We start from the raw sequence: 12496 nt of genomic DNA on the forward strand, positions 1-12496 counted from the left end.
TTGTTCAGAGTAACTTCTATTTTTTATGTTTCACTAACACAGGTACATATGTTCTTCAAAGCCTTTCACCTACTACAAGAGCTCTTTAACATGCCTTACCTACTGTTAGGCTGCAGGTTAACATCTGTGAAATTCAGGTCTGAACTGCCACCCAGGAAAATCTGTTCTCCATCACGAAATAATCGATAATGAGTAATGAGTCCATTGGGTTTCTCTGGTTCACTCCAGTATATTTCCACTTCTGTTGAGCTGACTATGATATGATGAGGTTTTGGCCATACCCCTATTAACATCACAATGACACTATTTTAATATTATGACAGAAACATAAACTTTTTTTTCCTTTCCCACAGTTTGTGCTGTTGTTTTTAGCAATGTAATGAAAACATAAAACATTGCCAGGGAGAAAGACAGAATTCAACTCACTTCCTCTACTTATCCTATAACAAATGGAACCAATTAGACAAGGTAGAGATTAATGGAGAACAAGGCCAAAGGCTACAGCTTTTATATGCCCAGTTGTCTCAGCATATTTATTTGTGCTTTAAAAAATATACATCTGTTAATTTTAACCTTATTAACATAGAGATGAACTTGGGGAAATTTTCACAAAAAGAAAGTAGAATTGCAGTCCAGGCAGTCAGTATAGAGTGTGGTAAGATACAGATACTCCAAGGGAGACAGACCCTCTTGTGCAAATTTATACATGATTGCTTGATGGATGATAGTGGAGTTCTGCACCTTTTGTTAAACCATCAGAAAATAGAAGCCAGTATGACCATCTCTTTACAGTGCTATAAGAATGACTTTTTCCCTTACCATGAGGAGCGGCTTGTAAAGTTTGACCTGAAAGTAGTTGGCTAGAAGTACACCCAGCAGAGGTGCATGCAGTAAGCATGAAGCTGTAATTAGTGTACGGCTGCAGACCTAGAAAGAGCAAAGAGGGGTTAGGCTGAGATGTTGACATCAGTTGTCCCAAGAACCATATCACTGCACAGAAAGTTACTGGACTTAAAGTTAACTTTTAGTATTTTTGCCAAACATAAGATATGAACCATCCTTATATTTGAATACTGAAATGATGAATTCTTGCTAATTTAGGTATATGTCTTGTACTGCTTTAAAAGACCGAAAAAACCAATTCAGATTAGATGTCTGTCTGTGCTGCAGTGGTTCTATGGATGTCCCTCATATTGACATATCTGAAATAGCTTCAAATCAAAAAAACTTAGATGGCACTTGCAGCACAGATAAACACCTGAAAGGATAATTGCTTAGAGTTTTGGACTTGAAAAACTGAATAGCCTGTAATGTTTTGAAAAATTATTACAAATACATTTGCAACAATAAGAAAACATGATAAAATACTTAGTCATACATTAAACCTTCTACTATATTATGAACATGTCCAAAGGTACTCCATATCCTTTCCCAACTTCTATTTGTTCATTTCCCCCCTATTTTTTTCCTGTTTGTTACAAGACATTACTAGAAATGCTATAAAGCAGCAAGAAGAACTGATAACCGAGACCTCATAACACAATATTCATTGTAATCTCTTAAACCATTTTTTTCAGCTCAACCTTCTACACTGGACATCCTTAAATGAGACTAAAAGAGAATATATTGCTTTGACTTTTCCTTGGAAATTTTCAAACATCCTTGTGCTGTGTGTCAGTTACTTCAGATTTGACATCACGTGGCCTGTGGCTTAAGAATTTGACTTTAAGACTCCCCATTAAATTGCACTCATAATTTGGATAAGAAACTAAGCTTTTAGAATAGCCAATTCTTTGCACCCATTAAGGGATTCTTACAGTTAAGTCACTAAAGGTCCAGAACTCTGCGAGCCTGCCTTCAACGCCTCAGAGTTCAGCTTTAACTGCTGAGCAGCCTGATCACAGAGCATGCTCCAACTCAGGATACAGCATCTTTGCTAAACTGCTCTTTTGGATATTTCTCAAAATTGATCTTAAAGATATTATCAGGCATAAACTGAAAACCTCTCTCTCACACACAGACCCTCTTGTTGGCACCTCATAATATATTAAAAGAAGTTCCTGTTCCTAGATGCAAAAGGTACAAACAGTACCAAAAGAAGAAGCAAATTATACACAAAATCTCTTTGAAAATATTAAAATTGCAAAACTTAACACTCATAAACTAGGAAATCCCATGCCAGGACATTGTGCAATATGTACTGATCCCCTTTTGTACACGGTCTTTGTAGCACAGTCCTTTCTAAAATGGCCTCCAACATGAGGTCTCTTGGCCTGACTAATTGTATATAATTTGAGACATTTTTTTGTAGTGTCCACCCCTAGAGTGTACAGATCCTTTACTAACACCAACCAGCTGAGCATTTCAAATGGCGTAACACGGCCATGGCTAGGCTTTGTGAATGAAGGCTTGGGAAGGGCTCTCCCCACACTTGCTGCAAGCGTGCTGGTGGCTAAAAAGGCTGATACGGGATAGGCAAGTCCAGCTGCAAAAGGCACAGTGGAAAGTCTCCTTAATACAGTACCAGAACATAAAAAAACCCACCCGCCCACCCACTCAACCAAAATCCACACAAACTCAAAAAAATAAACAAAAGAGAAAGATTTCTCTCTCAGAATCAGGATGTGGACTCAAAGAGACTTGGAGAAACAAAAGTCTCCCTGAACCTGCCAGGAGACCATTTGGGATGCCTGGGACCAGGCTGGGTAATGGGTGTTATGCAAAACTTGATAGATCCAAGCACAACTGGTGCCTTCAGCAACAGTTCTGAGCACTCAGGAAATTCAGGTCTCAGGCAGGGTGTCCAGAAAATGAAGAAGACATGGTTATGACAAACTATGAAAGCTTGAGGTGTGCCTTACTTGGTGCCACAGCCTGAACTAATATGAATGCCCTGGAAGTCAAGCTATTCCCTTTGGCACCTCATGCCACCAGCTCCTCAGTGATCCCCGTTTGTTCCCTCGGGGTTGGCACCATCCGTATTGCCTCCTTCACTGTGCTCCATGCTTCAACCCTTATGCCTCTTTGACATGGAGAAGAAAGGGAGAAAGGAAATGGAGCTCTGGGCAGAGGCAGAATTAGGCCCACCTACACTGAGACTCCCAGAAGGAATAAATCTACTAAACACAGCCAAAGCTGAGGGAGCAGTGTGCCAGGGAGGAGCTTCATTTTATTCCTCCCTGGAAGAGGCACTAACCCTATGTACCAATGACTGTAGTGCTGTGTAATGCAGATTGCTTGTATGAAAGAGATTGAATTAGGATTATACGGGTCAGTTTGTATGTACTATACAGGTCAATTTTTAAATCTGTGCCTTTGTGGACTTAATAATGTATTTTTGATGTACCTCCTGTGCATAAATGGAGTTATTTCAAGAACAGTGCAATTCTGTGACAAGAAAAAAGTCTGGGCAAGATCTTCATTTATAAACAAATCCTTGCTTACACCCAATATCAAGATATTTTAATTAAAATATATAAGAAACAAATAGAGCAAAAGAAAAAGAAACAATGCTGTGGAAAAGTAAAATACTGAATGGAAGACATGCAGACTGCTTAACAAATTGAACAACATGTAAAGGAAAGGACATAAAGAGATGACTCAGAGAGACAGCTCTGGCTGTTACCTAATCATGAACTGGAAGAGAAGAAAAATCATCTGAACACGGTGTATAAAAGTAAGGAGGGAGAAAATGACAGTTGCAGACTAGAGGGAGGCAAAGGCATGGAGGAAAGCCAAGTATTTAACATTTCAGGATAGAAAAGATTACTGTGGCAACAAATTACTTGAATTCCCCTAAAGGGAGTCATGTTCACTTTTAAAGGAAACATGCATAATAAAGCAATACTCATTTACAACTACACTTTAAAGAGAAAAATGAGCATTAAAAAAAGAGCACATGGTTTCACTAAATTTATTGGTGAAATTCTGATACCTGAAATTCTAGCCATACATGTAGCAATCACAGCAGATTTTTATCTAAATTATTGAAGTTTCGCATTAAACACCTTGTCTTATCCTTGCTTTGGAAAGCTCTGTGCAAATCTATGTATGCGATTGATAATAAAAATAACAAGTAAGATAATCTTGAAACATAAACAGCATTTTGCTTTTCCAGTGTGTCTACGTGATTGTTCACTATAGGACACTTCCTCTCCTTTTCTTTTTTGGCCTAATATTGGGAGGGAGATTTAATCTTTTTTTTTTTCTTGGTCAATTTAGCGGTATATTTTGTTATTGCAGTGTTTGCCACTTGCCAAAAGGCTGTGAAACAGTCGGGTTTTTAAAGAATTCACTGTTCTATTAGCTAAATCAATTCCTTCTGATACTGTTTGTCTCCATTTGTGGGTATGGCTCCAGCAAGGTCAGTAATTAGCTCCCTGGATAACGCTCCAGGGCCTTGCCATGGGAATGTTACTCAGGAGGATGTCAGATTGCTGACCACAGCCTCACATAACCCCTCCACCCCAAGAGGTTCCTTTAGATAAATATTATTAATGATTCAGTGCTGCATATGGAGATAGACCTGACCAGTGACAGTATTTTGGTATCTCTTCAGTTTTCACTACTCTGAAATGGAAAAAAACATTCAGATGGAACAATTTCAAACTGTTCAGTCATAAAATATTCTTAATATTGTTTATTTTACTAAAATAAAGATCAAAGATCCTCCTTGGCTTTTACCTAAAAATGATTGATCCTACAAATTTTTGAGAAAGCCTCTTACTCAGGATATTACCTTTAGTGTTTTAAAAAGGGGGAGTTGAGAAGAATCTTTGCTATAAACCCACCTGCTGCTGCTGAAGAGGGCACTCTTGGCTTTCTTTTACAGTTCCCCTAATCATTTTCCTCAGTCTTACCCTCTGTCTGGCCCCACTGCAAAGCATTAGCAGGCCCATTTGTAAAGTAGTAGTAACACAAAGTGAAACAATGCCATAACTGTCATCCAAATTGTTCTGTACAGGGTAGTGGAAGTGTTCAGTAATAAATGATATAAAAAGGTCTTTTATTGACAAGCTGCCATGTGCTGTTTGCATTAGAGAATATGAGAAGATGATGGCTGCTGCCCCTAGGTCCCAGTGGCATTCAACTCAGTGAGATAGCAGAAAATGCTTCAGTTTGCTTAAAGCATTGATAACACCTCTAAATAATTAACTGAGGACTTCCTGTCTTCAATTACTTAATGCTTTTTTTAACATCTTGAGAGGATTATAAGCAATTTATGGATTTCACATGATGAGCACATTCACCGCTATTCCCACAAAGCATTTGTGGGATCATGTTTCCAAAGCTTTGATGTAATTAAAAATAAGCAGCAAGACAATGGTACAGTGGCAAGGTGCTCGCCTTCTCGTCTGTTATTTGTGAGACCCTAGATTCAAAGTCTCCAGAAATACTAATGCTACAGCTTCATTAATGTTCAACTGTTGCTCAGGGAAACACAGGCAGCTTGAGAAAAAAAATAAAAAAAAGAATAAAAAAAGAAAAAATGGGAAAATCGAAACATACATTCACAGGGAATAAGACAAATTGTTCAAACATTTGAGATCATGTATAAAGTGAATTGGATTCTTTCATTGTATTCTTTGAATTTAGAGAGCAATAATTATCCACATTGCAAAATCAGTGTCAAGAATTCCACATTATTACCCATGGAAGCTCCTGCAGAAAACAGCAAAAATTGGATTATGACTGCCAGGAGGAATGATCACTTATTTCTCTCCTGGCGTTACATGGCAGCATTGGACAATGGCTTAATAGAACAGGCACATAAAAATATTCTTGTTTCTCAGCAACTAATTTCATTTCCTCTCACTTCCAGCTGGTAAGAAAACCGGTATTGTTTGCATTAAAATGGAGGCATGACTGAGAAGTATTTCTCAATGGGTTCAATAAATCATTCCTTGTTGGCAGGTGTTCTTCACAGTATAAACTTACAACAAAAATTTTAAAACAGGTACCCCCAACTGGCATGCTCCAGCTAATATCTCAGGTCCTGATGCACTGAATGTGGAGATAGGAGTAATATACTGTTGATGAATTTTTTGAACATGACATTGCCAAAGAGGAACAGCAATCTCACTCTTCTGTGAGTGACTACAGCAGAGACAGTCTTTTAAAGAACTAAGGGATCCACTCTGACCCAGGACTCACACTTTGAGGGGTGGTTGGGAGTACCATATATGCTCTAGAGGATTTATGTGCCCTAAGTCAACTTCTACTGTTTGGCTGGCTGTTGTATGCTGTGTATCACATATAAATCTTCAAATTTCCTGTTAGTGTGGAAAAAAGAATGCATCTGTGAGATACAAAAATTTGATAAGCAACCTGAAGTCAAAAAGTGAAAAAAGATGCTTATGTTCCTGGTTTGTGTTCAACAGAAACATTTCTAAGAATAATTTTGCTTCAGTGTAACATTCAAAAATAACATAAATTTGAATATGTGAAAATAATACCTTAGAGGTCTGAGCCCAAGTTTCCCCAATAATTTCTTGACTAAAGCTTCTTTCCCCAAGTATTTAGAAAATGGCTATAAGAAATATATAAGATTATAAACAGAATTCTGGGTCTTTCCTGTCCTGTCTTCCTTTCTGTTTTATGATATCAGACAAAAAGTACTGGGTCCTTCTTGCTCCCAGACTGCTACACATTCACAACTGAATTACTGCACATCCGTGATGTTAGAAGAGAGTTGAATCTCTGTGAAGGGAAGGCAAGCCTACACAGAATATCTGAGTCCTTGAGCACACCATAAGGATTGCATCTTCAATTGAGCTGGATAGATTTATTTTAAAATTTTGAAATTAAATCTATTAATATTTTAACAAAAAGCAGCTAGAAATGAGAGAGATTGAAAAAAATAAATTTAAGATCTTTAAAGTCATGATAAAGCATTCCAAACTGTGCACAGTACAAGGGATTTAAAAGTTACTGACATGGTATTTTTAATATATTAACACTGTCTTATATCTTAAGGACAGGACATTAGCCCGTCAAAAAGCTCTGCCTCCTTACCTGATACTGTGTGCTGCATTCTGCCTGCAGCATCAGTGTATATAAGTCCTTTCCCTACTTGACTGATCTGGTACTGTCTGATGATACCATTTGGTTTCTTGGGTGCAATCCAGCTTAAATGCAATGCTGTTGAGTTCAGAGCACTGATGTCTGGTGGCTGAACACTCTCTGGGACTCCTTGGACAGTGACTGCAACTACCTGAAGACATATGAATTAAGCAGCAATTTAATGTAATAGTACACTACATACCATGATCAATGAGAATGTCACTTTCGTTTAAAAATGTTGTTTGGGCTGGCATATCATTACGAAGAGTCTGGAGAACTAGTTACTTTTTTCCTCCTTTTTCACAATGAAATCTGACCTTGAATACATTACATAAGTCTGTATCTACAATTTATCACAACAGGTTCACCATGTTTCAGCTGCAATGTATGGCACAGAGTGAGCCAACAAAAACTGTATTGCTTGAAAACTCTTGATAACTCTCTTCCATATGGTTTGTCAGTGTCTCTGCATTTTAACTGCCTGATTTCATATATTTTAAGCACCAGTAAACATGGGGCTAAGCCTCCATATATCCCAAGCAATCTGAACTCTGTTGTAGTTATTTGCAACTCCACATTTACTAAAGGAAGTTAAGATTTTGAAAGATGGAATAACTTTGCACTTTTTAAGCATTTTCTACCAAATACAAAAAAGAACAAAGCTAATTTTCTATTGACACATCCCCACCATCACCCACAGAAGACACATTTCCAGATTACACTCATTTAATAAGTGAGTCAGACCGTTTTCTCTTTGAGAATCACTTTTCTTTTTCTGTTATTACCACCATAAAGTATTTCTATTATGCTATAAATATAAGATGTGCCCTCTATAATATATTGTCTTAGTGCATGTGGTGGAATCAGTCCCTACTTGTAGACTTCAGTGTTGCAACAGTAAACTCCTTAATTACAGGCTAGTGAAATAAGCAGGATTTATTAGCTTGGGTCGATGGTTGCAGCAACTGTGCCTGCAGAGGTTCCAAACACAGCTCTGGGTGCAGGCAGAGGACTGTGCACCAATCTCCATCCCTATGCATCAGTGTTTCTTGTTTTATTCTTCTGGCTGAGATTTTAATGAATACAAAAAACATTTAAACACCTGAAAAAAATAAACTTTTAAACCCCACATATATTATAATTACAAAGCACAGTCATTATTCTCCACCTCTACCCCACAGACCTTAACACTTGTAGTCCTAGAAACTTGTTTTCATAGAGATAAGGACAATATTGTGGAGAACAGGTCACTTGAAAAATATTTTTTGCAAATGACGAATAAGGCACGTACTTGGCAGAATAAAAACTAGAGCTGGTTAAATAGTAATGTTGGTGAAAGGCATCCATGATTCAAAGGGATGCAAAAGGAAAGGAAACAGTGACAAAGGGAGGTAAGAGATTCTGTTTGCTTAAAACTGAAGCGAGGGAGGTTTTACACAAAGCCTGAAGCAGGGGCAGACATGCAAAACCAGAAAGGGTTACAGTCACAGACTATTCTGAGTTGGAATATACTGAGAGGCTCTTCCACAAGAGCAGAAGAGTAAGAAGATTGTTAAACAAATTGATAGACTAAAACTAAAGCAGATGAACTAAGAAACACCAACAAAGAAGAGTCAACAGACCACCCAGTGAGAAGCAAAAGTTTAATTTCCAGGTTTAGGAAAAGTGCATTTTAATATTCCTTCCTCCATTCTGTCATGTACAGCTTTCTCTTTAACAAACATCAGTTCCTGCAGTGCAATTTCAGCTTTGCCAAGACCAAGATATTGCTTTCTTCTTTCATTTGCTTGTATCAGCCTTGGGTTCCCAATAATTGCCTGTCAGTAGTTGAATCCAAGTAAGATTATTGACGATATTCACTTACTCAATAATCAGCATGTCTTCAAATTACACCTTTCCAAAAGCATTTTTAAGTTACCACAGTGGCTGATAAAATTTTGGCACCAGTTCCATAAAGACCAATTAACTAACCTTGCTGCTGTCTGTGCAACCAGCAACAGTGCAGGCTCGCAGCTGGTATGAATATTCTTGGTATGGCTGGACACCACTTGTGTCTGTGAAGCTCAATTCTGTTCCTCTGAAATGCTCAACTCCATTTCGGAGAATGATATAGTGGATAATGAGACCTATTGCAGAAAGAAAGTTTTCCCTTCTGTTAGCTGAGTAATCCAGTGTGATGGTATAATAAACTACTCTGCATACAGAAAACATTAGATGAAATAATGAACCACAGTAACAATCACTCTGCTTAAACACCTAATGGCAGTTAGCAGCTACTTTCCTCAACATCTGCGTCAGCATCTCAGTAAATCTCTGTTTTTATTGAGAGGTCTTCCAAGGTTCCTCATAGTTTGAAAATAATTAGCAACATTTCCTAAAAGAAACATGAGTATCACCACCCCTGTCCCCTAATCCCCAAATACTTTTTAAGATGACTGTCACTTTCTGATCATATTTGCACACTTATTATTATGACTGTTCTCAAAAGAGGATTCTTGGCACTTCATAGAGACATACTAAATTGTCTTCTGTGAAGTTAGACTCTATTTTTATTTGCAATGAAAATTATATCAACCTAGAGCAAAATCTTCTTGCAGAGTTTAGGAATATGTATATTTCAGTGACGGGGTTTAATATATATTTTGTGATTTTGGAACTGTCGGTGGAATGATATAACACACACTTTTTAAAAAATATATCAGTACCATTTGGTTGAAGTGGTTCCTCCCAGTTTAGAAGGATCATGTCTTCCCGATTATCCACTTTGGCCCATTTTGGTGGACTTACACCCTGTGGCACATCTTGCTTAGTGACAGCTCTGCTAATTTCACTGACGCCTCTTCCATAGCTATTCCAAGAAGCCACTCTGTACTCATATGTGACAAAAGGTTCAAGGTTCACATCTAGAAAAACAAGTTACATATGGATCATCTCAGTCTTATCAAAACACAAAATAACTATTTTTTATCCCTGTGTTTAAAAACAGATAGAAATAGAAGCTGTTCCTTTAGTCAGGGCCATTTTCAGACATAGCAATATTTCTTTCAACTTTTGTGAAAGCAGGTTTAGACATTATGTGCTCCCTGAATTTTGCTAGTCATTTCATTTCCCTCAAAATTCTGTCCTGATTCACAGATTACATTTTAGAGTTCTACTTCACTACAATTCATAGAATCATAGAATAGCCTGGGTTGGAAGAGATTTTAAAGACAACTAGTTCCACCCTATCTGTCATGGGCAGGGACGTCTTCCATTAGACCAAGTTGCCCCAAATCCCATCCAACCTGGCCTTGAACACTCTCAGGGATGGGGCATCCACAGCTTCTGTGGGCTACCTGTTCCACTGTCTCACTACCCTCACAGTAAAGAATTTCTTCCTAGTATTTCACCTAAACCTACTTTCTTTCAGTTTAAACTCATTCTGCCTTTGTAAAGAGCTCCTCTCATCACTCGTGTCAGCCCCTTTCAGGTACTGAAAGGTGCTATAAAGTCTCCCTGGAGCTTTCTCGTCTTCAATATGAACAACCCCAGCTCTCTTAGCCCAACTTCACAGGAAAGGTGCTTCAGATTCCTGACAATCTTCATGGCCCTTCTCTAGAGTCATTCTAGAAGATTCATCTCCTTCTCCACATTGCTTCTCATTTAATTAAAATACCTGACAGCACTCAGGACACCTTTTTCTCCAGAGCACATTAAATGTACTAGCAAATCACCAATATGGTATGCCACTTTTCCTTACCTGTAAATGAATATTGTGTTGGACCTCCTGTGTAGACCGTCTCCTCTTCAGCTGGACACACACCTGTTTCTATCTCTGTTTCTGTAGCACTCTGTGAACCTTTTATCCATGCACAGATATTCTCCCTAGGATCAAAGTCACACTTTCCACAGTGTGCTGTTGCCTCCAAAGATACTGGGCAAAGGACATTAGCTTTGCATTCTTCTTTTACCTATGGAATACACATGAAATTTTAAATATACTTCCTGCATCTTCCTTTCTTTACACATTTTTCCATTAATATTTCCCTATCTTTATAAAATATAAAAAATCAGGCCACCACCTTGAGCATGCTTATATTTCTAGCATATGGGAGATCCTTTCAGCCTTTGGCTTGTCTACTGCCTTTCATAATTAATGCTTTTATAATCCTTTCTAAAACAAACAGATTTTTAAAAATTTTTGGAGGGTCCTTGGATGAAAACATCACAAATTTTAACTACTGGATGTACAAATGGCTAGATTTGTTGAAGATAGAGGAGTTTAGAATCAATGAGAAGATGATTTTGAACATTCTGTTCCTGCAAAGGCCAATATTCTGTGGCAAGTCAGTAGCAAATTCCCAGCCCTGCAAGGGGCTTGCCAAGCACACAAGAGGGCTCTGTGCAAGTCCTTGGCAGCTTTCAAGGCTGAGAACTCTATCCCTGGTTTCTGTAAATCATGCCCTCTACCATATCACTCCTAAACAGTTTTGTTACAATAAGAGGACCTCTGCAAACATTGATAAAGATGTATGTTATAACCCATAAAGAACAGTTCACAGAAACAGAAATATACACTGAACATCTACAACTTTCCATTAAAATTCATAAAATAATATTTTTGTCAACCCAAAAGCTAGAGAGCAAAAATTCTCATAAAATATATGTTGTTGCACAAAGAAATGTATTGTCATATTTGCAACAAATAGTTTTGTTCATTAGGTTATAAACTTCAGAAGGCAAATCAAGCAGATTATGTCTAATGCTTCCTTAATTTGCCTATTTAAATTAGCTTCTTAACTGATTATAAACTTCAGCTAATTTCCTTTCCCAAACCTGGCACTTTCACAAACCTCACGTTGTGATAGATATCAGTATAGGATGTAGGATATAGATGGATTGGATTCCCATATAAAGTAGCTGCAGAATGTCTCAGCCTATCAGTCCTTTTAATGTTAGTAAATCTATACATATCAGAAAGCCAGCACTATCTCTTTTCTACTGCGGGTAAGTGAAATACAAAGCGCTTCCTTTGTTTATACATTATACCTGAGGCAGGGATCTAGTGTGTTATCTACCAGAATTCATTAACCTATTCTCAGCCATTTTTTCCCTTGCCTGAACTACTAATACAATGCATTGAGGAACTGTAGCTGACTCATCACAATGCTTGGATTTTCTCTAGGAGAAAATTATTCAGTCTGAAAATGAAATGACATGAAAATCTTGACATGAGAAGGAGAAGATGCAAGAAATATTTCTGTATTAACTTAGCAGATGAACAAAAAGGATATAGAAACATCTGCATATGGAAGGATGGGGTTTATTTTGCTTTATTGGTGAATTTCACGATATCTTTATGATTTCCATATAGCAGAATTCACAATATACAGCCCTCTTTTTTTCTCTTTCTCATTTACTTTATCTCTCTCTTATTATAAACACAATTTTATAA

The 12496-nt window shown here is 37.6% G+C and overlaps 1 protein-coding gene across 1 annotated transcript in view; it reads right to left on the minus strand.

Moving 5' to 3' along the window:
* The window catches only part of USH2A (usherin), a 387863-nt gene that overhangs the window by 69339 nt on the left and 306028 nt on the right, over positions 1-12496 (minus strand). The window contains exons 52-57 of the mRNA XM_071578650.1: positions 10802-11012; positions 9768-9965; positions 9034-9188; positions 7015-7213; positions 820-927; positions 100-283 (exon numbers count right to left, since the gene is read on the minus strand). Coding sequence (XP_071434751.1) covers positions 100-283; positions 820-927; positions 7015-7213; positions 9034-9188; positions 9768-9965; positions 10802-11012 — 1055 coding nt within the window. The remainder of the gene's footprint in view (positions 1-99; positions 284-819; positions 928-7014; positions 7214-9033; positions 9189-9767; positions 9966-10801; positions 11013-12496) is intronic.

Source organism: Pithys albifrons, chromosome 2 (assembly GCF_047495875.1).
Source record: "Pithys albifrons albifrons isolate INPA30051 chromosome 2, PitAlb_v1, whole genome shotgun sequence".
Classification (NCBI taxonomy): Eukaryota; Metazoa; Chordata; class Aves; order Passeriformes; family Thamnophilidae; genus Pithys; species Pithys albifrons.